Here is a 26,977-nt window from a genome sequence, read left to right on the forward strand (position 1 = left end):
TTTGTACATAGAACTAGCAATAGTTAGAGACACCCAGGGCTCACCCCCTGGCGGCCTTTGCCCTGATCAGGGATAGTGGAAAACGTGCAAGTCACGAGCCACGGCCGTAAAATATACACACACACACTCTTCTTCTCTTCCCTAGCTTAGTATCTCTGTATCTACGAGCCAACAAGATCATGATCATTTTCATTGATTTCTCATCGATATCCCTTACGCATCTCCCTGCCGTCACGATACCCCTCTATATGGTCACGAATAGAAGTTAGCTAGCTAGGTCTTCGCTCTGTGGGATCCTCCTAGTTATCTACATGCGATCACCCATATTACAGACACTGAGCCTTTGTACACATTACATGCCTAGTAGGCTTTGGCCAAAGTAGTAGTGGCTTTTCTATTTCTGAGACAAGAAAAAGCAAAAGGAAAGGACCAAGACCCCGAGGGCTGATCCAGAGCTCAAGCTATTATCCCAATATTATGGGGGCCTTGCTCTTGTTGCTCAGACACCATGGAGTCCCTAAGACCTTTCAAAAATTGCGCCACTCGCTGATGATTAGCGTAGATCGCCAAACTTAACGCAGTCCGGCGATAAGGATCCAGAATCCAGGGGTCTCCTCCTTTCTCCACTAGAAATTTCACACAGTCCAATGACCCAGCAAGTGCGGCGTAGTGAAGCGGGGTACCAAGGCCTGCCCTGAAATTCATCGCGAAATCATGGGGAGAATCTTGGTCCAGCAACTTGTTGACATTCATGGCATTTGCCTCTGGATTTTTGCCGTATATGAATCTCAAGACCTTTAAGCTGTCTGTTTGGTCGCGCTTTGCAGCATAGTGCAACAACTGGCCTTGATCGGCCGATCCCCCATACCTGAAGAGTATCTCGATAGCTTCAAATGAAGCTCCTGCAACCGCATAAGACAGAGGGGTACAGTCCCGGATTTGACATCTTTTATTTGGATCCGCGCCATGCTCCAAGAACCATGTGAGAAGCGTCACGTCGTCAAGAGTGTACCTAGGTGATGTTAGTCAATGATGCCATCATAAGGAACTCGATGGTAATTACACAAGTGCCGATGGTGTAAGTGTATCAACATCAGCGTTGATATCCCAACCACGACTAAGGAACAATTCAAGGATATTATAAAGCTTCATCTGCGTCGCAATAACGAAGTGCTCAATAACCATCGGAGCTCCTTGGTCTAACAACCCAACGGCATTGTCAATATTGCCATCAGTGATGGAAATTCGAATTTCTTTTGTAAGGTTCCTCATTTTAGCTTCGAGCAAGAAATTGTAAAAGATTCAAAGTTAGGAAGTCATAGAGATAGAGAGATGGAAGGGTCCTAAGAGTAACTTGAGGGCATTGAGAATGGTAGCCCCTGATTTGGCTGGTGTCGTAGATATCAGCTTACTCATTACGCCACAACTGTTCCTCAGGCATCAGCAAGTATCAAAATATGACATATGTATATGAATCTATATATATATGGCCAAGGAGACGAAGAGTACAAGTTCTCCCAGTGTCATCCATGAAGAGGGTCATTGTGTTGATCGGCCCGATGATCTTGTCGGTCCAAAATATATAAATTTTCGTATCTCGCCCACTTGTGTACGCTGCAGCTTTATATAAATATGCTGATATTATGTTGTGTACTAGGTATTCAACATACTTATGAATTAAATGAAAAGGAATTACTTTACGCTTAATTTGCTCCGCAGAGTAACCATACATCCTACAAATTTCTCCTGTTGGGTGCGTAAGTATATTTCGAGAAACGAAGTCTTGCTACCCATCCAACCATTCTTTTGTTTTGAGGTTACCGCATACCTTCTGGTGACTTTGGCCCGAAATCGCTCGATGGCTGGAGATTCTCAGAAAAAGGATCCTCTTCCTGCATACTGGTCCAGGCTAGATTTGCGTTCCAAATCATCTCCTGCTTGGTCTCGTGGTTACTGATCTAGGCAGCGTAAACAGCATGCTCGCGTCTCAATCGTCGTGGCATTGGCAACTTGGATGCTGATATTTCGTCGAGAAATTCTGCGATAACCCAGCCTGCTCTATACACAGAGGCCTTGGGATGTATGAAATGTCATCATGGAGCTCCCGACACATACCAAGATGTTTAAACAGTAAGCCATGGATCTGGCATGATTCCATCCCCTAATCCCCACTACTCTGAAGAAGTGGGGAGAAGTGGGAAGAAGTGGGAAAATCAAAAGTCAAATATTTCCCCACCTTTATCCTTCGCGTCAAGACATATCATCCTGCCTTTCCCACTTCTATCAACTTCATCCAAAGACAAAGCAATATGAGGCATTGAAGAATGGAAACCCCACCAGGTCCTCAAGCCCCTAGCTCAAGCACATCCAAGCGCTTCCACTGCACTAGATGCAGCAAGTCTTACACTAAACTCGAGCATCTGCAGGTACGTGGCTGCTCCACTAAGTGCTTTCCCCGACTAATCAGAGCTATAGAGACATGAAAGAACACGTAAGTGGTTTCTCGGAATGTTGAACAAGAGATACTGATATACCAGACTCAAACTCGAGGCCCTTTCGATGTCACGAATGCGGCAAAGGATTTGGACGCCAGGACGTTCTCGGGAGGCATGTGAGACTGCACTCCAACACGCAGTTAAGGAATCGGCCCTCTGCTCCTTTGTCCAGGAACTTTTCACCAAATCTTAATGTCGAAGCTCTACAAGAGTACACAGAGTCGAGAACGGCTCGCCACTCAGCCGGCACCACTGCATTTTCTACTGGCGATGTCGCTACCCACAATACATTCCATGACTCCGACGATCTGCTGAACTGGTTGCTACCAGAGCTAAGCGACAGTCCCGTTGTTCCCCTGCCTCTGGCCGATTGGTCTGGACTTGAAACACCATCTGAAACATTACTGGAGTATCCCACTGTGGATGATCGACTGCACCCGCGACCCGAGATCGGCAGTATCCAGCAGGTGTTCAAATTGATACATGATACCTCGAAGCGATTGAGTTCTGACTATGATGGCAAAGGGATCACTGTCGACTTCCTTGATGCTTGTTTACACGAGTACTTTGAACGTATAGCCCCGTCTTTCCCCGTGATTCACGAGCCAACATTCTCGTCTCAAAAAGCTATCCCGCCCCTCCTTCTCAATATGGTTGCCTTGGGGTCATTGTTTGTATGCATGCCCAATGCGATGGCCAAAGGGGAACTGCTCTGGAGGCTTGGACATACTGCGGTGGCAACGTCATGGCAGACTCTCATCGGTCTACGGGGGCCGCATGATAGATGTGAAGGGGTGCAGCTGGTACTGACGGCGTTGCTCGGTCAAACATACGCTTTAGCCTCGTCCAACCCGGATATCAGATCCACCGCATTTATATTCCATGGACTGGGCTTTTACTGGGCAAGAACACGCGGAATGTTTTCGCTCGACGAGAGACCTTTGTCAATGCCAGAGGACGATGCACCACCGCAGGAAAAGCAGGTTGCGTGGGAGAGGTGGGCCGCATCAGAAGTCCAACGCCGTGCGGTGCTTGGACATTATATCTTGGATGGCTTTATATCGCAGGCATCAGGCTGTCCGGCCAGTGTTCGGCATCTCGTCAACAGGATAGGGGCTGCGTGTTCGGATGAGGCATTTGCTGCGCGATCCGCAGACAACTGGGTCGTAGCAATGTCAAGAGCAGATATGGCGCAGCTATCCATGGCCGCCATCTATACACGGATTTTCCAATCGGAGTCTCCCAACGGATTAGCCAAGATATCTCCGTTCTGTGTCTCTGTGATACTCGAGGGGCTTCTCTCACTGATCTCCGACACAGAAGTAGACGAGTCGTCATTTGGCCTGATCTCACGACTGGAAATTGTCCAGGCATTACTCAATGTCTACCAGACATATACCCTACCTGCAATGTCCTCCGGCACGGCAAATGCGTATAATATCATGATCCGGTGGCATACAGTCTGTATAGAAATTGCCGCCCCACTGACACCACTATACAATGCATTGCGTGGGACATTTGAAATACCGAATCAGCTGGCAGGCGTCCCAGCAACATCCTCAGCCAGACCGCTTCATCTCGCAGAATGGGCCAGAGGAACAGATGCTATTCGAGCCCTTCTGCACGCAACAGCCATTATTCGGCTCCTCCGGACTATTCCTCTTCACCAGACCAATGCCGTGCACATACCGACAGCGATATTTCAGGCCGCATTGGTCCTCTGCAGTCTTCCTTTGCATGGTACCAACGTACTTGAGATTCCCGAGGCTCCTCCGTGGCGTGATGTATGGGACGAATCTCGCGTTGAGAAGCCGATGACCGCGTTCGAACTTTTGTACAAACTACAATGCGCTGAATCGATGACTTGTGTGAATCTTTCATGTGAGATAAACTTTTTGCAGCTATGTCTCCGGACGGCTGCCTCGCGCTGGGGGATATCCGAGTCTATGGAGGTGATAGTCGCGCATTTAGCTGGCCTCACGCGCAGAGGTCAAGGTTCGATAGCATGATCAGTGACAGGCAGTCGGCGTGATGGGGAATCATCTGTTTCTTTTCTCCTGGGACCACCGCTCTATCCGCTAGGACCCTAAGTTGGGCTTCAGGATCTTATGAAATGCCATTCCAGCTCACCGTATGGGCAGAGGCCGTTGCTCACGTACAAAAGACCAACCTTATGCGTCTTCTAACATGGTCGTACGGTTTTTCAGGCAGGTACGGACTTTGGGCCGTGACAGGCGGATGAACCCCGCGATAAGGCGATCCTTGCCGGCAGACTGCTGACGTGCGTGAAGCCATCGTGGCTGCTGAGTGGTGCGATGGCAATCTGGTAGGCTTCCCTCTATTGCTGAGATGGGTCTGACCAGTCACGGGTATAATATCTGCATGTTAGGCAGTAATGACCTCTTTTACCAGTTTGGTTCTTGCTAGATTCCTCCTATGGGTTATAGAGGTGCTGTTCTTCCTAGGGGTGATCATGTTAATGTGTGTGTATAACTTATACCTTGTATGCGAGTGTAGCTGATTATATAGGTCGGGTTGGTATACAAGGCAGGAGGTATGTCTGCAGTCTTCCGCCATCTCAAGAAATAACAATCAAACAAGCTGAGTAGTCGAGTTGCCGGAGCGCTCGGCCATTGCGACCGCCAACATTATCGGTAACACAGCCTCGATCTACGGCAGTTATATATGGCCTTCATCGTCTGGACCAGAGGTATTTCCCGGGGGCAATGCGATGGGGGGTTGCGGTTCTGGTGGCAGTGCGACCTGGTGCATTCCAGAATGAACAAGTGGCTGGAGTGGAGAATCCAGGTTTGATATCCATTCTATCTCAGTCTTCTTAGTATTGAAAACACAAGTGACAAAAAGTGCTGCTGAATAGTGCTGCCTGGGGGCTATGCATAATTTACCCGAAGCAGCAAATGAAAAATGTCACTGCCTAATGCTCAGCTCCGACAACAACACATCCTCTGTGAATCAGCCCTAGATGACCCACATTCCCGCGGGCACCGAGACCTGAATGATTGGCAGATCTTCTGGAATTCCCACAGTTTGTTCTCTGCAGCCATCTGATTTGTTGGGAGCGTCCAGCGGCGGATGGGTCGATGATGATTTACGGCTCTCCCGGAAGTATGTCCCCGTTGCCGAGAACCGAGTATATCTACTACGTCAATCTTTGTTATCCTTCATGTTGGAAATGTTCTCTTCTTCAGAACAGTGGGAGGCGTCGACATGAAGGCCATTTTCACCCTTCTAACGGCCCTGGCCGTAACCACGGCGACTCCTCTCGACCTGTCTATCCGAGCCCTCCCCAACGCCCCTGATGGCTATACTCCGGCGAACGTGTCCTGTCCAGCTACACGACCCAGCATTCGGGGTGCAGGATCGCTTTCTCCGAACGAAACTGCCTGGCTCGAGATCCGTCGCAACAACACCGTCCAGCCTATGAAGGACCTGCTAGGGCGGCTCAACCTCACCTCTTTCGATGCCGCGAGCTACATCGACCGCGTGTCGAGTAATGCATCCAACCTGCCGAATATCGCGATCGCTGTTTCGGGGGGTGGATACCGGGCTCTGACCAATGGAGCTGGAGCTATAAAGGCCTTTGACAACCGAACAAAAGGCTCGACGGCATCTGGACAGCTCGGGGGTCTACTGCAGGCGGCAACATATGTATCCGGACTGAGCGGAGGAGGATGGCTGGTGGGCTCTGTGTATGTGAACAACTTCACAACCATCTCAGACCTCCAATCTGGAGACAATGGCGACGTATGGCAGTTTTCCACGTCTATCCTGGAAGGCCCTAAGGCCAAACACCTGCAGTTCCTGTCCACGGCCGACTACTGGAAGAACCTGCTCGAAGCAGTCGACGGTAAAAGCAACGCGGGCTTCAACACCTCGCTAACGGACTACTGGGGCCGCGCTCTGTCCTACCAATTCATCAACGATCCGACCGGCAACGGCGGGCCAAACTACACCTGGTCGTCCATCGCGTTGACCAACTCCTTCCAGCGCGGCGAGATGCCGCTCCCCATCCTGGTCGCGGACGGCCGGAACCCGGGCGAGCTGCTGATCGGCAGCAACTCGACCGTCTACGAGTTCAACCCATGGGAGTTTGGCTCGTTTGATCCCTCTATCTTCGGCTTTGCGCCGCTCGAGTATCTCGGCTCGCGCTTCGACAACGGCCAGCTCCCCAGCGGCGAATCCTGCGTGCGCGGTTTTGATAATGCAGGCTTCGTCATGGGCACCTCCTCCTCGCTCTTCAACCAGTTCATCCTGCGGCTCAACACGACCGACCTCCCGGACCTGGTCAAGGAGGCCTTCTCCAAGATCCTCACCGCACTGGGCCAAGACGGCGACGACATCGCCGTGTACGGCCCCAACCCGTTCTACGGGTATCGCAATTCCACGGCATCATACTCGCAGAGCCGCGAGCTCGATGTCGTCGACGGCGGCGAGGACGGCCAGAATATCCCCCTGCACCCGCTCATCCAGCCTACCCGCCACGTCGACGTGATCTTCGCGGTTGACTCCTCAGCCGACACGGAGTACAACTGGCCGAACGGGTCGTCGCTAGTCGCGACCTACGAGCGAAGTCTGAATAGCTCGGGAATCGGCAACGGGACGGTCTTCCCTGCTGTGCCGGACGTGAACACCTTCATCAACCTGGGGTTGAACACTCGACCTACCTTCTTCGGGTGCGATCCCGCGAATCTGTCGGCGCCGGCGCCGTTGGTGGTTTACCTGCCCAATGCGCCATACAGCGCGCAGAGCAACACGTCGACCTTCCAGCTGTCGTACTCGGATTCCCAGCGGGATGAGATCATCACGAATGGGTATAACGTGGTGACGCGGGGGAATGGAACCGCCGACAAGTCCTGGCCGAGCTGTGTTGGGTGTGCCATTCTACAGCGGTCGCTGTATCGGACGAATACATCTATGCCGGAGGTGTGCAACAGTTGCTTCAAGGAGTATTGTTGGAACGGAACAGTGGATAGCTCAACTCCTGGGACATATGAACCGAGCCAGGTGTTGGGGAGTAAGTCTACTTCTGCAGCAGACAGGACAGCATACAGGGAAGGATTGAACTGGCTGGTAGGCGGGTTTGCGGTGGGGTTGGGAATGTGGATGGCAGTTTAAGGCAGATGATATTGTAAATGTATCTCATTCGGGCGTATGAGTGGATGTACATGGTGTGACTGTTGGTTATTTGACGCCATTATATATCATCTGGACCAACGGCATTCATAGGATAAGCTGAGATGACGAATAAAAGGCATGACCGTTGTCATTTGTACACTTCTCACTGGCATATCTCTTTAATTCTACGGAGATAATCGAAGGCGTGATCTTGCTGCATTTCTCGTCATATAGCACCTTCTTTCTGTCAGCACAATCAGCATGTGCTCAGAAATATAAATACAACCCTTCTTCCCGAGATAGACCACCGAAGCCTCACTACCCAGTAGACCAAAGAGAATGCCCTCCTTCATCAGCCTCACCTTCCCCAATCCCTCCACGGAACTACATCCCATCCCCAATGCCGGCGTTGACACCGACTTTCTCATCCGCTACGCCCGCACCCTCGACGACTACGGCTTCACCCACACTCTCGTCCCGTACGACTCCTCATCTTTCGACCCCTTCACCATCGGCGCCACCATCGCCTCCGTCACCAAAAACCTGAAGATCATCATCGCCCTGCGCCCCAACACCCTCTTCCCAACCGTCGCCGCAAAGGCCCTCGCGACACTCGACCAGCTCAGTCACGGCCGGGTGGTCGTGCACCTCATCGCCGGCGGCAGCGACGTCGAACAAGCGCGCGAGGGCGACTTCCTATCGAAGGAAAAGAGATACGCACGGCTGGAGGAGTACATCCTCATCCTCCGCCGGGCATGGGAATCCCCCGACGCATTCGACTGGGACAGTGAGTTCTTCCGGTTCAACGGGTTCAGTAACCGCGTTCGACCGGTCAACAAGACCATCCCCGTCTCCGTGGGTGGTTCCTCGGACGAAGCGTATCGAGTGGGCGGCAAGCTAGCCGATATCTTTGGGCTGTGGGGGGAGCCCTTGAAGGAGACGAAGGAGCAGATTGACCGGATCTACGCTGAAGCCGAACAGGCCGGCAGGAAGGAGGACGATAGGCCCAGGATATGGGTGACGTTTCGGCCTATCGTGGCGGAGACGGAGGAGCTGGCGTGGGCGAGGGCGCATCGTGTGTTGGAGGCGTTGCAGGCGAATGCTGGTGGGAGGAAGAGCGCGCCACCGCAGAATGTCGGGTCGCAGCGGCTTTTGGAGATTGCGGCCCGGGGTGAGGTGCAGGATCGGGCGTTGTGGTATCCCACTGTGACGGCGACGAATGCACGCGGGGCATCGACGGCGCTGGTAGGATCGGTCGAGACGATTGCGCAGTCGCTGGTGGATTATGTGCGGTTGGGGGCGGAGTTTCTCTCGATTCGGGGATATGATAACTATAATGACGCTGTGGATTATGGGAGGTATATTCTGCCTAGAGTGAGGGAGATATTGGCGGAGACTGTATCCAACTAGGAGGAGGGAAACAAAAGCCACTTCTATTGTGATATGTTGATTTGGAGCATGTGCGTGCTTAAGCCTGGCAGAAGACTGGATGATATTATGACAATATGGAACTATTCCCACCATGTTGATGTACATCCTCGACTCGCAAGTGAATATCAACGATAGTACGGCTTCCCAGATCAGTGACCTCCTATTCAACCCTGACTCGCATGAACTTTGCAAGCTGTTAATGGCAACTTCCAACAGGGCACTCTGGCTACTGACCATCTAGCGAGATCGACAACTTCGACTGTCATGGACTGCCCAGACATCCGATCCCACTGTACGACGAGTTATGCATTCCCTGTTCTACCCTACTATAACAAACCCAATGATTGGCTAATAGCGGCCAGACAGAATGATTCCCTACTTCACTGCATGCTACAAGGTACCCGCCTACAATTATCTCCTCTACGTCTAAGAAGGAAGATACGTCCTCAAACATCGACTCATTCCCCGGGGAGTGAGATGCGAGCCAACCAATACGTGATCCACCCCACCCCAGGGTCTTAAATTAATGGTACAGTCGAATAGGCTGCCAGGAAATCAATTAGGTTGGGTGGACTGCGGTCACGTTCTAGTCCATGAATGTGTTAGACACCATATTCTCAGGATAGGAGAAGGATCAGAAGATGATAAGAAAAGTACTACCGTGCCTTAGGAGGATCCATAGCACACGGTCCTCCTCCTGCTAGCTATATGGCAGAGGCACTGGCACCTATCACGCACCTCAATCCATACATCCTGCAAAATGGGCACGAGGTCCTTGTCTCATAGTCTAACGAATAAGATCAAAAACACTACTACTGTTCAGTGAAGGCAATTGCTGATCCTTTGCTTAGGCCACACAATGGAATTCCTCATGCCGAAGTCTTCCCCCGCGGCTGACATTGTATTCTTCGTTTAGGCCGCACGATGGCATCTATTGTGCTGAAAGTCATCGACCCTATGTTTGAATGTTACACTTCGCTTAGACAGCAGAATGAGATGGCTGAGTTCATCCCTTCTAGGCCCAAGGTAATGTGCCTGTTCATAGCTAGAACACTGTCCTATTTTACTGTTGTGCACACCTATGGCTAAGGCTGGGTGGAAGATGCAAGGATGTCAGGCTCGGACCTGCGCTTGTTGATATCGAAATGAAGTGGTAAGATTACGGAGAAAGTAGTAAAGGACTTTTGTTGTAGCCGTTGTGATTATCCTGTGCGTTTGGTTCCACAACATCTGAAACCAAACCCTCCTTTACTTCGACAAAACACCCAGTAAAGTGATATATCAGTAACTTATTCAATGTCTTCGCCTGAATACTCGAAGCGCCTGACGGCTCTCTGAAAGACAAACATTGCTTGAAACAAGTCTATATTCCCAGACAAGCTAGGTGGTTCAGGCCTTGAGAAGTTTGCTTTCACACATTTCCTGAAACTCTTTATGACAGGGGCAGAATTCCCGGATAAGAATGTCAGCATGTTGCCGGTTGACATAAGTGTGTGTGCCTTTTGCTCAGGCCGCATGGTTCATGATCTGCTTAATGTGCCTCTAAATATGACTGATCGTCAGCACTACTGCATATCAGTTTCTCGGCATGACTATTCCGCAGATCAAAGGAAGCGTCCTTGTATGGTCCAATTAAGTATGACAATTGCTCCTCGGAAAATACCATGGCTTTCTGTATCATAAATGGGACCGGTACTTTCGGCCGAGAGTGAGCCAGTACCTTGATAGCGTTCAAAGGAGGAGAATGATACTGTATATTAGGAACTGGAGAATGAGATATTCTACAAATCAGGCTGACTTATAAAACCATCCTCTAGGTTTTAGTATGTTCTGAACAGCAGAAAAAACCGCAACTGTCCTCCATCGGCCGAATTGAGATCACCTCTGGTCATGGGAAGAGCCCAAGAACTGAAATCAAGCCAACCAGAAAGGCGAACAGACTAGCCAGAATACCGGAGTGGCCGTGGGTAGCACAGAAATCGTATGATACCTTGGATAGTGTTGAGTAAGGGCGAACCGACGATGTCGAGGGTCAGGAGGTCAGTAAGCTTAGGACGAGTATGGCCAACCTTTGTGGCCAGGCTCACATGGAATGTCACAATATTGGCATTGGAATCTTTCATGGAACATAGACCATCCATTACAGAATCTCCTTGCTGAACCTAATATTCCATAGTGGTGGCAGTGAGTGAAGGAAAGGGGATATATAAAGGCGATGCCATCTCACTCTTAACCAGTTCAGATAACTACAGACACCATTGGGATTATATTGACTACTCAAGAATTATCCTCTTAAGCCGGTACACAATGGTTAAAGTACTGATAATCTTCGCAGTTGCGTTTGGTGAGCTTCCAATTCCGTCTACCATGCTTCAAGTTTAAGCTAACCATGGCTTAAATAGCAACTTTTATAAGCACGTCATGGGCCCAAGCTTGCTCCCCAGCAGTAAGTCAGATAATCGCTATTCTGAATGCCCGTGACTAATATGATACTATTCCAAAGTGCCCTGCTGGCATGACTTGCTGCAGCGGAGTTTGCAGACTACTGTCTGTAGATACTCAAAACTGTGGAACATGTGCTCGTACTGTATGTATCTCTACTTGCTCAACATGAGGGGTTACTGATAATGTTTATATAGTGCCCAGCTGGCGCGATCTGCAGCAATGGTGTTTGTGCCTGCGTTGCTAATAATAACCAGGCAACCTGTGGAGGAAAATGTGTAGGTGCAACTACTCTAAGCTATATGGAATTCCTGGCTGATATTATCTGGAAAGTGTGCATCTGGTCAGACATGCTGCAATGGCGTCTGCACTACTCTAACAACAACATCTAACTGTGGAACATGTGGCAACGCTGTAAGTCATATCATAATATTCACCATAACATTTTTATTAATCCCCTTCTATAGTGTTCAACAGGTCAAATCTGTTGCAATGGAGCTTGCACAACATTGACTAGCAACACTAACTGTGGATCGTGTGGAAACGCTGTAAGTCAGCACCTACCATATTCAAACGACATGAGCAATTCTAATATAGATAGTGTCCTACCGGTTCAACCTGCAATTCTAATGGTGTTTGTATTTGTAGTAGCACTGGATTGCCTCCATGCAACGGACAGTGTGTAAGTAGATTCCCAGTCTCCCATCCTTTATAGCAACATGACCAACTGACATTATACTGGCTGATAGTGTTCAGCTCCTAGTCTTGCGTGCTGCAATGGGGGCTGCACTAACTTACAGAGCACTGACGGCGGTTGTGGAACATGTAACACCATAGTATGTCTTACTATTGGAAGTTCTCAATACCAACTACTGTTATGACTGACTAGATGACTTTAACAGTGTACATCAACTCAGGACTGCTGCAGCGGGACTTGCACTGACACTACTACCACCACTAACTGCGGCACATGCGGCAATGCTGTGAGCCTATTGCCTCTTTTATTGCAAAGTGATAACTAATCTTGCCTTCTTAATAGTGTGGGACAGGTGAGAGCTGCTGCAATGGGGTCTGCGTTAATGAGAATACCGACACCTCGAACTGTGGAGCATGTGGTACTACTGTGAGTCTGCTTACATCCTTGAATAATATTTGCCTGTATAGCTGATTTTATACACTTAAAGTGCACATCAGGCCAAGGCTGCTGCTCTGGGACCTGCGCAGACTTAACCACTGGCACAAACTGCGGAACATGTGGTACTGCTGTAAGTCATCCGCGTCCTCCTGTTACCTAGAATAACACGGCATTAATTGTGGATTATTGATAGTGCCTTGGTGGTTCAACCTGTACTGGTGGTTCTTGTGTCTGTCCTGACACTACATTGCCTCCATGCGGCACCAGCTGTGTAAGTTATGCTTATTTCCTCGACGGTAGAGCAGGGCGCTGACTTTCGGTTACATAGTGTACTGATGGTACTCTTGCGTGCTGCTCCGATACTTGCACCAATACTCAGGCTGACGCTGCTAACTGTGGTACATGTGGCAATGCTGTAAGTCAGCCTGTTGATTTTTATCGCCTCATACACGAGGCCCAAACTAAATTGCTACTTCCCACAGTGCACTGGAGGCACGCCCAACTGTGTCAATGGGGTTTGCTCTGCGTAGTGAGATTCAGAGAATCAGTAAGTTGGCTCATGATGTCAGAAGGTTGATCTACATATTAATTCACAATCCATAGTTTCCACGGAATTCAACATCCGTCCGAATATTCTATGGGGGATAGGGTAAATGAGTTCAACCTCATTAGCACTTTCTAGCCGCGCTCATTTCAACATGAAGTAATCAGGAATATCAGTTGTTTTGCTATTGATGGTTGCTTACTATGTCTGCTACTTTTCTCATGCAATGCTTTTGATGGTGCCAGTGAGCTCAACCTCACAGGTAAACGCTCTCTAACATCTCGGTTTTCGATTTACATTGATAATCATATCTGAGACTACTGAATGACAAGTTATTACGCAATTAAGAAATTAGCCACATTGATAAATCAAGCTAGGGGTTTTATCTTCCCATAGAAATCAAGCCACAACTCTGGCAGGTAGTTAACTTTCGCCCGAGCAGAGAACATGGAGATGGCACATCTATGTCTCTAGAAATTGTTAATCAAGAAGGGAATTACCTACTTGTCAAGGGTCCTTTCAATGAACTTTGACTAATTTCCAAGTGTGGCCTCCTGCAACACTAGGTTGCAAAGCTGTCGGAATAATACTTCTCAAGATGATACTTAGCCCTTATTACAAGCACACGGTTCCGCAGATCATCTTCTGTAGTTCCATTCCATAGCCGCTGTTTATAGTAGATAAGTTTGAAAGCTAAGTGCAAGTGCTCGAACCACTTCTCATCTAAGTTTCCTTGGGCAGGAAGGCTCTTTATTTTGCTCTAACAACCCGCAGCTACTACCATGTCTAAAACGCCGAACTACAGCGAAAGGAAAGCATAATGCAGCGAGAACACTGATGAGAGATATCAGGATGCCTTTGTGTATGGTGTATATTGCCATGCCAGCAAATGAAGCTCGCGCAAACTAGTCTTCATCTGTGGTGCGTTCTATAGTTGGCAACGGGCTTCACATACGACATCCAACGCCATGTACGTATTATGGCGGAGATAAAACAGGCGGTTTAGTACTGTATACGGCAGAAGAGAGTGCAAACACTACGACCTCCCAATGGTGGTGAGAGGCAGAGCCTGGATTACGACGAAGTCCCAAAGTTATCCAGCTCTACAGGACTTTACTATTGAAACAGATTAAAGGAATACTTTAATGTTCAGTTTACTCAACAGCGTCATTGACATGCAATGCATTCCATTCACTTATTTAAAAGGTATGCATCTCCCTCGCAAAACAACTATCCAGTAATGACAGGCCAATAAAGGCCCGGCATGGGAGAGCCTAGGCAGTTTTGGCCGTCCTGTTGGGCTGATAGTTGCATGTTCTGCTGTGTGTGTTGCATCTGCAGCAGTGACATAACCGCTATGTTTGATCGATGGGAGGTCTCCAGCCCTGCAGTTAAGTAACTCGTTGGAAGGCTTTGTTGTAGGTAAAGTCCGTAATTCAGAGCCGGTAGCTGGCCTAAACCTGAGGGTGCTTGTAGGAATTCATTCGGGACATTAGGCATCGGAGCAGGAATGATGAACTGTGATGGTAGCGGACACAGATTCGGGTATCCGTGTATGGCATTGACTTGTCCAGGCATATGATGGTGTAGTTGATGGTTTGCCAGCGATGCTTTCCGAGAGAAACTGCGGAGAAGAAGAATATTTTTAGTTCTGAGTATACTTGCGGGATATCTGTTTCTTCCTACCTCTTATTGCATGATTGCTCTGGGCATTTGTAGAGTTTTATCCCTGTGTGGCTTCGGCGATGGCGAGCCAAACTTGAGGTCTGTAGAATGGAGTTATATCACCTGTAGGATGCAACTTTGAAAGTAGAATTTGAGAATTTCAGGACTTACGTCAGAAAATGCCTTGAGGCAGGCGCCAAAACCACATACATAAGGACGTTCTCCAGTGTGCGTTCGGACATGTACTGTCAGAGCACTGCGTTGAATGAAGCTCTTATTGCAACCATCAATCAGGCAATGGTAGGGCCTCTCATTGGTGTGGATTCGGCGATGCCTACAAAGGTCTGCGTTCCTCTTAAAAGACTGTGGACGAGGTCATTAGCCAGGCCGAATCCTATCGAGTGCTCGGAAACGAATCCACTGACTTTCCCGCAGTGTATCCAGGCACATTTGAACCGTCTGACACTGTTTTGAGACATCACTGCAGAAAGCCTGCTTGGTTTTGGTGGGAATGATCAATGTGGAAATGAACTGCATACTAAACAGAGGGAAGGGATCATTATATGGTTGCATGAGAAACTGACAGACATGGAACCCATGATCTTAATTTGTGACTAGAACATCCACAGACAGCAATAACATGAACCTTCTCCACTGTTACACAGCGACGGTTTTATTTATGCAGAATCCAAGTTAGTTGTGATTCATGCACTAGGCCCATGCGCCATGATCACTTTGAGTATTTATTAGACGTTTGAACTATGCAGTCAGGAGGATTAATAAGATTGAATCCATGCAACTCTCTACTTGCACCGTCTTGCCTAGAATACCCAGTGAATCTGCCATTATAATTAAGACCATAATTTACTTTTGCCGCACGGCCACAAAAAGCACAACCACTAGGGAGTGTGTGAGTTTCTATCTATCATGCCGCATTGCCGGCCGCAGATGGTTATGATTCTTAGAACCTTGATCCAGCATTGTTTTAGACAGACTAAGTTAAAACTGACCTCTGGAAGAACCTTCACTCTATACCTATATAAAACTAAGACTGACTATAGTATGTAGCTGGTCTAACCTATAATGTTGTGAATGAGACACACCGCAAGAGGTAAGTAAAGATGACCTTAGTTCTCTATGTAAGGAAAGGAAGACGTTGGAATTACTTTAAGTAGGGATAAACATCATGATAAAGAAGGCCATAGCAATGCCCCAGACTATGGATTCCAGGTGACAGGAAGGTGTAAGAGTGGAGTTATGTAATGGCCTGAGGTTTATACTTTAATGTGAGGCCCTAGGGTTGCCTTTTCTAACGGTGAACAAAAGGACGGCTATCTTAGACTGGTAAGGCTGGCCTTGAGCATTGGCCTCCCTTGGTATTCTGGCTTACCAGGCGATGGACTGAATAAGTTAATGCTATAGACACAGGTTGGCTAGAACAAAACTAAAGATGTCCCTTTTGGTTTTGCTGCATAAAGCCCTTGCCGCATGTCATTCTGAACGGCTCCACAAGCTGCCTGACAGTTTCAAATAAGGGCAAAGAGTCTCGACTCCAGTAATCCGCCAAGCAATCCCCGGATCCGGACGCTTAGGCCAACAAAATGCTATTGCATAGCCCATCAATCAGAAGTCCTTGTTAGCAAACATCCAAGGCGCACCTTTCCATTTGTGTTACATGACTCAGACACATGGATATGTGTACTGATCAAACGTCCTTAACGCCCCTTGATAATCTGCTGTGATTGAGTATCATTGGCAAGTAATAAGATAATACCTGTTAGCATTTGAGGATCTTGTGGTTAAACATATAAGTCATAAAGAAATACAAACAAGGAATGCTAATCCCAATTTTGCTCTTCAATATTGTTCAATCAGGACCCTGCCCTCCTTGAACCTTCAACAAGCGCTGCAGAGCCAAGGATTCTCTCCAAACTTGATGCTGGAACGGTCATCCCAGGCCATCTCTTGCGGCTGTCTTGGTGGATTTCTTTAGAGGACAAGGTTTCAAATGCGCATTTCTGAATAGAAAAAGGGTTAGATCCACTCCCTAATAGTTTGCTCTAGTTTTGAATATATTCAATACATATAGACAAGTGACCATTTAAGCACACAATGGCTCGCTGTGACAAGAGTCCTGACTATGCATACACTTATAACCTACGCTAGGATTCACACATGCGAAAGGCCTTATATCTGTACTGTGGAAAGTGCAAAAGCGCCTTTGCTGATATAGAGTTCGTCCGACGCTATCTAGCGCTTCTGGGACTTCAATGTGGCTATGTTGGCTTAGGATTAGTGGAGTCTATGCTCTATCGTTTGTCCTCTCCGAGTACTTCACCCACCAGGAGATCCTACTCTTCTGTCTGGATTATTTCAGAGTAAGAACGAAATGGATGAAATGTTAGATTGCTGAACGCCTTCAACCCTTCTCTTGGTTGCATCTAGCTATTTAGGGGGCAATACATCAAGTTCCTGAGTGCAGGACATGTAAGAAGAGCACCAACCTTGCATTGTGACCATCATTTTGTTCATTTCCTTGATCACTGCGCCAATCTGACTGGTTCAGACCCCATGTAGAATGCAAAAGCGGGAAAATGTTGCAGTAACTTGTTTAATGGATGATTCTGGTGCTGAAAACTACACAATATCCAAACCAGTAATAGTAAATGCTGGTTATTCTGTGTCATGTGCAAATACCCCCAGCACAGGTTGGATTTGTTGCTGGGCACTGTGTAAAGACCAGATCAGTTGCCTGCCTCAGTAGGAAAAAGAAGAGACGTTAACATACCATATTACCACATACTCCACAGTTATTGGGATTTGATTCAGTGGATGCACAAAGTCCAGCACAGCATGCAAGAACAGGGTATGAACACTGATGTGAAACCCAACATTAGTCTTGTATTGTGAAATAGAGAGCAACAGAGGGAATAGCAAATAACATTAGCTTACACAGATCCCATTACAGGGAGGCAGCCCAGTGTCGGTGCAAATACAATTGCCATTATCACAGGCTGAGCCAGAAGGGCACTGTAGGGAATGTTCAGTCAGCATCTGCCATATCATAATAGAAAGTTGAAACACCTTACATTCGTATTGCATGTTCCACAGTGGTTCAGGTCAGTGTTGAGGTTAAAACAGGCGTTATTACAGCAGCTTTGACCATCTACACATTGCTGAACGGTCAAGAGAATCAGCCACAGACTGTACATGATGGAGGATAATGGGAGTCCGACTTACGCATTGCCCATTACACGGAGGTTGGTTGTTAGCCACGCAGATACAACCACTGTCACCGCATATAGAACCAGTCGGGCACTAGGAAGTCTAATGTGAGTTACTCATACGCTAATGGTAGAGCAAAGACATGAAATCACCAGGCTGACTTACACACTGCCCACTACAGGGAAGCTCTTCGCTAGCTGTGCAGATACATGCCCCATTACTGCAGGTTGTCCCAGCTGGACACTGTAGAGTAGAAAGAGTTATTCAGATGTCATGACTGCAGTGCCAGCTTAATCATCAGGTTGAACTTACAATATTGCCGCATGTTCCACAGTTATTATTGTCCGAATTTAGATCCGGGCAGAGTCCATGACAGAGAGGTTGCCCGCTGTTGCTGCATATGCAAGAACCAGAGCTACATGTTGAGCCAGCTGGGCACTAGAGGATGGTAGCCAGTTAGCCATCTTGCCTTTGTATCAAAGGTGCTCTAACACATCCAACTTACAATATTGCCACAGGTTCCACAGTTGTTATTGTCAGAAGCTAGACTAGTACAGACTCCATTGCAGAGAACTTGCCCGCTGCTGCAACTACACGTCCCAGAATTGCAAGTTGCACCAGCGGGACACTGTAACAGTATAGAGTCAATCATCCATCATAGGCTGATTTATTTAGTAGGGTGACTTACAACGTTGCCACATGTTCCACAGTTATTATGGTCAGAGTTGAAGTTCGGGCACTGTCCCTGGCAGAGAGGTTGTCCACTATTGCTGCAGATACAGGTCCCGGAATTGCAAGTTGAGCCGGATGGACACTGTCCGGTAGCACATAAGGGTCATCACTTATACCATAATACTGGCGTAGGGTCACTTACCGCCTGGCCACATGCACTACAATTAGGATTGGTACCTAGGTTTGAGCAAGAACCGGTACAGCAGACTCGACCTGCCGCACACTAGTAGTATAAAGTTAGCTGTCAATACAATAGTGCAGCCCAGGAGGTTGACTTACTTGATTTCCACACATTCCACAGTTCTGAGCGTTCGTTTGTATATTACTACAAACTCCATTACAGCAGGAAAGGGCATCATTAGGACACTATTAGCATAAAATCAGTCTCTCATAACATATCTTAGTGGGGATAATAGCTTACACATAGCCCACCGCAGGTCGGTAGTCCTGTACGAGAACAGATGCAAGCATTATTAGTGCAGGTCGAGCCGGATGGGCACTATTAAATAGCGAAGTTCATCAGTGCTAGTATGGAGAAGGGAGGGTACCAGACAGACTTACTATGGCACCGCATGTTCCACAGTTATTATTAGTATTCAGGGAAGTACAGGCTCCATTGCAACAACTTTGGCCTGCAGCACACTGTCGGTAGAAATGGTTATTCAAACCATACCAGTGGTAACAGGGAGCCTAACCAGTAGGTTGACTTACACATGTCCCATTACAATAGAATGATCCAGTACTATTGCACATGCAGGCACCTCCAACACAGGTTGTAGTAGATGGACACTGGTATATATCATATGGTCAGTATTCAGTTGAACCGAATGTCAAGGCTTGTAGGCTGATTTACACACTGGCCGCCACAGGGCGGCTGTTTAGTCGCAGTGCAGATGCAACCACCGTTATTACATATCGATCCAGATGGGCACTATGGCATGATGGCATAGTATTAGCCCGTCTGTTCAATATTTCCTGAGGACAAGGAGCAAAGAGGTGATTTACAATATTACCGCATGATCCACAGTTCTGGCCGTCGTTGGTCAGGGACTTGCAAGATCCATTACAACATGTCAAGCCGGATGAACACTATAGAGGAATCAGCTTATATCATATATAGCAAGGAAATCTATTACTTACAGCTGGGGAACATGTCTGAGCCCAGGTGCTGGCTATAATATCTTTGTGGTTAGTTTCACAGGCCGCATAGCATAGAATACACATAAGTTCATGACTCACCACAGATAGAGAGAATGAGAATTAATAATCTAGCCATCCTGAACATAGCTGTGTGACAATGGGTACTGGTGAATATTAATTGATTATGATAAATGATCACACAGAATGTGCCTTTTATTCCTCTTGATGGCTTTCAGCAGTACTCCTCTTGGTTGTTCAGAAATTGGCTGGATATTGCATTTAAATCCGCCGAACTTCCTGGGCTGGCACTCCTTGATGTAGGACAGTAACACTCGCCAGACGTATTACTTTTCAAGAGATAATATGATTAGAGCAGAGAAGCCGTCATACCGCCATTCTCGTCCATCTGCCTCGTTGTCGTCCCTTTGAGTTTAATCAGTCAATTAAGCCAGCTGAGGATAATACTAGCCCATCTTATGTGTCTCAGTCAGCCTTGGCACCCATATCCATCATAGGGAATGGAACACTATTTTCCTGGTTGGAATGTAACTTGCAGACCCCGTCAATACAAACAGCAAAGGTTATGCTCCTCGTGGTTGCAATCAGGGTTACACAGTGCAGTCAGTCCTCCACCCACTGACAGATTGCATGGAGAGCCGCTGACCATCAGACAAAGTTTCGCAAGAAGGGGTGGCATGGAAAAATCTGTACTCTAGAGTTGTGGGAATGTCAAGGCCCTGGTAATGAAGATAGAAAAACCGGATCGATGATAGGGAGGTTGGCGACACATAGGAGCTTCTCAGCACCTAGAAGCAGTTGGTATGTTGTCCCTTTGCTAAGGCCACCATGGGTGGACTACAGAGCCCAGATTGTCCATCCAGTAAATAATACTTATGCAAGGGAGTTGCTGCAGTACATCTAGAGCGTAGATCTATACGTCGTACTACCTTTTGGACTATTTATTTTGGTTTAGTTCGTATTTATGTCATGGAGGGTGCCATCATAACCTATGTAAGTAATCTCAATGACACTGTCTACGCCGCAGACAAAGGCATTTAGAAGGCAAAAGAAAACCCCTTGGGACTGCATTTGAAACAGTGTCATATTCACCAGTAAGCGGAGGTTTACAGCCATTTTCTAAACTATGTAGCATTCGTATTTGATATGAATTTCTACCGGGATGAACGCAATGGATGTTCTTAATCTTACTAAAAGTAGCTGTATCTAAACTGATAGCCGATGAGGTCTATATATAAGATCCGCCTCTTCAGAGTTCGGCAATTCTCTAGGCAGCGAATTTAAAGATGATGTCGGATAGGAAGAGCAGGCAGCTAATGAGGCGCAAGTAATGGTAGTTTCGAATTTGTTCCTGCTACCTGCTATGTATGATGAGCAGGTTCCATAGTGTACAGGTCGTATAGCAGCTTCTCCAAACACCACAATTAATCCACTTCAAGCGATTCACCAGTGCATTTACCCCTCTACTGAAGACCTTTCAGCAAACCATCGACAACTGTACCAACACCGCTAAGAACCGAATTAACGATCGAGTCAGCACCAACTGGATTTGCAGCGGCGGGACCAAGGTTCACACAGCTCTAGATATATCGTCAATATAATGCCGTCTTTTAGCTACTTTAGCCATAGAACTTACCGAGGTCCCATCGTTGAAGTTGAATGTGCAGCAGACCTTATCCGTAAAGGCTGAATCGAAATTAGGACAAATGCCCGTTTCAGTCAAGAGGTCACACCAAGAAGTCGGCTGTGGGTTGCTCGGCAGACAGCAGAAGCAGATTTTCGGAAGCTGGGGTTCGCCATCATGATGGACGGAATCGCCGTCATGGAGTTGGCCACCCTTATTGGACTTCCCAGGGTCTCCGGGTGGCTTTTGCTGGGAGACAGGCGGATTGACCTCACCCTGAGGAGCAGCAGCAATGACTGAAATGAAACATAATAGGGAAGCGAGCGTAGTTGATCGCATTCTCAGATGGCACGCGCTCGTGAGACGTAGGTGATGAGAGAAATGGTGTAATGCATGCAATTGAACACAGATAGCAAGCTTAAGTCAGAGAACAATAGCCCACTGTGTGCCTCGGACGATTGATAGCAGGGAGACAAGTGTCTGATTGGGAAAAGAAGGGTTTTATCTCAATTCTTCCATACTCCGTAGTGAAACATGATCTCCCGACGTGGATACTCTTCATAACTTCTAGATGGAAAAACACTGAGGGAACAGCAATACTCTTGAGCAATGTTGACTGAGAATATTAGTCTTCATTGCTGGTGCAATGGTCATATTTGTATATGTGGCTCTCTCTCCGCTTCATTCAGATGCGGAATGTGGTCTGCATACCTAGGGTTAGGTAATTATATCGATATTGATTAACTTGATATGCAATAGTTGAACGTACTCTGCACTGAGCTATCTCAGTTGTCTTTTTGTGTAGTTAAACCTTGTATCTCATAGATTCAGACTGTCGGTGCTTGAGAACATATTCTTCAGATAGTGAATGGGTGTATTGAGAGGCTTCAACCCAGGCCACAGAGCCAGGAGGTCGATCAAATATTCTCCGTCGACAAAGCGTTAGCCCTCCTGCCACATGATTGCGAATACATACGCTTGTGCCCACAAGCAGGGGCACAGCTGCACGTCCCTTTACCATCCTGCAGGAACATATCTCCCTCCCAACCCCATTGCTGCACATTTTTGGCCGGTGCAGCAACCACGCTGCCCTCCGTCCCGACAGGCAGCGAAACACCACCCCATTTGGGTTTCTCCATTTGCTTCCAGCGGGAGTCCACATATTGCCTCATCTACGATTCCCACTTCTTTTCCCGAGCGGACTGGCAGCGCCGCCGGCAGCATGTCGCCGACCCAGAACTTCTGACCCTCCTCCTTCCCTCGCCCCGTGCTGCAGACAGCGGGCATAAAAAGCAAAGCGTGCATGAGCTGCGAGTGTCACCTGTAAGTACCGCGAGGGGCTGAAGCACTGTAGCGGATTATCCAGCATAGCCCGGTGTTGGCAGAGCTCACCGGACAGCAAGAGGTGAAGATTGAGCTTAGTTGCCCTTAGGAATAGACCGCAGTGCTTGCCGGCGTGTTTGCAGCCCACTCAGGCCGTTAACAGACTCTAGTTATCCTGACTAATAGGTGTTCAGAAGACCACAGGGTGATTGTCACTACATTGAGAAAGGCTCAGAGCATATATAGGCTTGACTCTTCCACAGTGTCACTAACCTCATTGTTTCTTTCTATGCTGTATTAGTTTTGCTACCATGATAAATTATAACATTCTTAGTTGAGGGATGCATTGCCAGGTGATTGTCCCATGGATCCCCTCATGTCCTATTTAGCCGCCGTAGTGAGCTTTCAATAGAGAACAATCCACTTATACAGATGGAGTCAGAGCAGGCGTTGGGATCACTTAGTGGCCAGCAGTGACAATTGAGGATGTGGTATGGGAAAGATTTTCATGCTTGAATCGAAGATGAGAAGCGAATGGTTCTTATATTAAACTAAAACTACTACTAACTAATGATTTCTCATGGATTTTCCTGAAGACAGGAAATGAATTGCAGCTTCAAGCAAAAAAGATGCCACAGGTACTCTCCCACAAGTATAAATCACTTCAACCTCCAGACTCATTTAAATCTTATCGTCAAGAGACGGCTGAATGATAATTGAGATCCAGCCCCCTCATGATTTGCACAACATGGTGCCTTCCCATCAGGTCGAAATTAACCAAAGGTAGGTCGATTTGAAAGCAGCCCATCGACCAGGTTATGGCACCATGACCTCGAAGAGAATCTCCTAAACAGAGAAAAGACGCTAGTCATCAGCATGCTGCACAAAGCCCGACATATGAGGTAAGCCTTACTTAGAGATTGAGGTTGAGCAAGGCTGGCACCAAGTTCAGGACCTCTTGAACGATATTCTGGGCAGCTGCAGCTCCGCTGGGGTCAGAGCAGCCCGTCTAAACATGATAATTAGTGCTAAGCGTATGATGATTGGTGGATGTTAATTGAAAACTCACCAAGACACCACGGGTGACAGGGCAGTCGAATTTGACTTGACCAGCTGCACAGTTCGGGACCGGGGAATTATAGGCAACGCAAGTAGGGGTACCGCCCACCGCAACAGGTACGGCAAAACTACCACTGCAACAGAGAGTAATAGAACTATCAATAGAGGGGGGCAGAGATACAAGGCCAGCACCAGCGCCTTCACCCCAAGGTGCAGCCAAGCCAGCTGCAGCGAGGCTGAGGACGGTGGCAATAGTGAAGTAACGCATCGTGATGAGATTGAGCTTTGACTGAAGATTTCTGGCTTGATGAAAGAGTTTTGCTGTTCGAGGCTTTGTGTTGCTTCTGATTTGGACTGAGTTGTCTGGTTGATGAGTAGAAAACACAACGATGAAGGGCGCATTAGATGGGGTTTATATAGCTTGTAGCTGCACCTCTGGCTTGTCAATACAGGTTAAATGAATGCATAGGGATATTAGGAATGAATTGCTCCCTGTAGGAGCGCAACCCTTTGCTATGGCCACCTCTGGTTATGATACTGTGTTTCATATAATGACTGCTATTCCTCCCTGTGTAAGGCCTACTTAGTCTACTACCGCTTCAGTCTTAGCATTGCAACACTCACCTCCAAGCATGGCGCTATGCCACCCCATATCCTTGCTGTGGCAAATGGTGACAACTAGCATAAGGGGGAGAATTTAGAATTGCTTGGGTCATCTGCAGATATGAGGTACATACGCCATTGCGCCGTAGATGCTCTAACTTCATCAGGGATCAAGGTCATCTCTAGGTATGATGATGGTCTGTGGATCTCTTTAGAAATATTATCAACATTCTCTGTACTTGGATCATCTTCAAACATGTGGATGTCAGTGTAGTCTACTAAAAGACCAAGAAAAATAACTATTCATGTTTTAATTGTGAGTAGAAGCTCCATAAGGAGACGGGAAGGACCGCCAATATGTTGAATCCCCTCATCTTGTCTGCTCATATTATGCATCTCTGGGATGTAGATGACGGTCTCAGACCTAAAGATTACACTCAAGTTTGAGGATGCTTTCGTCGTATCTTTGTAAGGCATCTGGGGATGTGCCGACCTACAAACGCGAGCAATATATAGTTGCAAACAGAGACTGACTGCAGATTAATCACACTGTAAAATCAACATCGCCATTCCGAGTCACTTCTTTGTTGATTTTCATCTTCGAGAATGAAGACGTCTTAACACTATGACGTGAGGTTCTCATGGCAAAAGATGCGACTTGAAACTATGCAGGCCCTTTAGTGTTTAATTGGAAACGTAAATGCAATCTGAAGTGAGACTAATGGTTATGCGAAAGAAAACGCTCTCTGGAGAATTTCACACTGACATGAAGTATTCTTCAGGTGCTATGGTCATTACATGGCATTAATACTGTCCCTTAAGCCAGGAGCTCTGTTGAGTTTTCTCCTGATTATAGTTTATTCTCCCCTACAGGAAGCTGTTAAGGTCATGTTGAAGTATTCTTGTAGTCCTATGCCCTGGAAAGTCCCATCCTCAACCAACTTGATGACCAATAGCCTCTGCTAAGACATAAAATAAGACACTTTCAAGTCACAGCCTAAGCACTTGCAAAATGCGAGTCCTATCTTGAAACAAACCAATCCAGCCCACATACTTGTCTCCCTGCATGTCTCAAACTATCCGGGTCATAGTCTGCATTCAAACCAGGCACCAAACTCTATAACAATCCCTGCATACAAGTCCACAGTCTGGACAATAGCTGCTCTCAGTGTATGCTCCACTTGTCCAGTGGACTCATGCACCATTAATATGGCAACATCCTGACACCTACATTCTCTAGCCTAATTCTCCGAGACAGCTCAGTGGCTACGAAGCTGCTTTCCTCGTGCCAACGGACCTTATGGGTTATGGATAAGGCTCTTGAACGATCCCGTGCGTGAGATCGACGGCTTTCAAGGCTAAATGCGGAAAATTCTCAATAACAGAGACTTGGTGGTTGCAGGGAAACAGAGACGCTTCCGCAATAGACATTCAACGGTTTTGTCTTGAAATCCAAAGCCGACCAAATCAGACCAAGATAACTATTTAAGCACGTATCCTCCTCTGAAATCCAACTTCTTCTCTTTTCCTCCTCAGTTTGACTTCCTTGCTCGTCTCGACCTAGCTTGCTGCTCAATCGCTCATTCTCCTTCTCTGAGTCCTACCCACAGACCCACACCGAAGTATACATGCACTGTAGTAAGGTGACAGGTATACTTCATTGTGACTTTGTGGCTTGGACACTGGGGATGGAGATGGATTGGCAAAAGTGGGCTTTGTATAGGCAGTAACGCAGTCAAGCTCCTGATGTTGGAGCTGACTGGTTCGGCCAAGTGAAGCCTTTTGAAGAAGATAACTCCCTAGCAATGCTCGTATCCAGTTGATTTATGATGCATGTAGTTGAATCAATCCATAGTCAAGTCTCTCTCTGATTTTTTTCATGTTATCAGCAAGCTATATATTCCTCAAACGTGTAACCTTTTTTAAAGGCATGATCTAATTCTTCATAACTATCAAAGCTTTCCCTTGGGTCTTGAACTATAAAATATAGAATCTTACAGAGCGCTCAGCCACCAGTGACATGAGGGACTTGTTATAATAGGGAGGAATACAACTCTTATAATCAATTCGAATATCATCATTGGAGGGTTAAAGTACTTATCAGAGTATGATGACTGACCGGAAGCAGCACGATTAGCCAGAAGATACAAGTCAGGACCGCCAAACAGTTCTAGAAGTAGCTTTTTAATGTCAATTTTATGCAAGAGAACCAGTGCCTTCATCAATCGTGATCTGTTTTATTTGAACAGGTTGAAGCTGAAGTCGACCTTAGATTTTTCTTCAATATAATCATCCGATTGAATGATTTACAGGTCGTCCAATTTATGTCTTTCCTGTTTCCCAAGCAGAAACTTCATTAGTTGTTGTCTCTTTCAGCTTGCAAAGTTGAGATATTGCTTTGTCTT

The 26,977-nt window shown here is 47.3% G+C and overlaps 4 protein-coding genes across 4 annotated transcripts; 2 read left to right on the forward strand and 2 right to left on the reverse strand.

Moving 5' to 3' along the window:
• Positions 1-2,479: 2,479 nt before the first annotated feature.
• Positions 2,480-7,631, forward strand: CDV56_100554 (uncharacterized protein; the record flags this gene model as incomplete). The annotated part of the gene is made up of 4 exons (XM_026754173.1): positions 2,480-2,491; positions 2,538-2,611; positions 2,668-4,376; positions 5,710-7,631. The coding sequence occupies 4 exons, from the start codon at positions 2,480-2,482 to the stop codon at positions 7,629-7,631; spliced, it is 3,717 nt and encodes a 1,238-aa protein (XP_026614205.1).
• A 339-nt stretch (positions 7,632-7,970) lies between these two features.
• CDV56_101416 (LLM class flavin-dependent oxidoreductase) lies at positions 7,971-9,041 on the forward strand (the record flags this gene model as incomplete). Its single annotated transcript, XM_026755035.1, has 1 exon — positions 7,971-9,041. The coding sequence occupies one exon, from the start codon at positions 7,971-7,973 to the stop codon at positions 9,039-9,041; it is 1,071 nt and encodes a 356-aa protein (XP_026614206.1).
• A 12,385-nt stretch (positions 9,042-21,426) lies between these two features.
• CDV56_103180 (uncharacterized protein) lies at positions 21,427-22,726 on the reverse strand (the record flags this gene model as incomplete). Its single annotated transcript, XM_026756799.1, has 3 exons — positions 21,427-21,543; positions 21,600-21,883; positions 22,564-22,726. The coding sequence occupies 3 exons, from the start codon at positions 22,724-22,726 to the stop codon at positions 21,427-21,429; spliced, it is 564 nt and encodes a 187-aa protein (XP_026614207.1).
• Positions 22,727-23,823: 1,097 nt separating this feature from the next.
• CDV56_103433 (uncharacterized protein) lies at positions 23,824-24,237 on the reverse strand (the record flags this gene model as incomplete). The annotated part of the gene is made up of 2 exons (XM_026757052.1): positions 23,824-23,919; positions 23,980-24,237. The coding sequence occupies 2 exons, from the start codon at positions 24,235-24,237 to the stop codon at positions 23,824-23,826; spliced, it is 354 nt and encodes a 117-aa protein (XP_026614208.1).
• Between the last annotated feature and the right edge of the window lie 2,740 nt (positions 24,238-26,977).

The sequence above is a fragment of the Aspergillus thermomutatus genome (assembly GCF_002237265.1).
Source record: "Aspergillus thermomutatus strain HMR AF 39 chromosome Unknown NODE_101, whole genome shotgun sequence".
Taxonomy (NCBI): Eukaryota; Fungi; Ascomycota; class Eurotiomycetes; order Eurotiales; family Aspergillaceae; genus Aspergillus; species Aspergillus thermomutatus.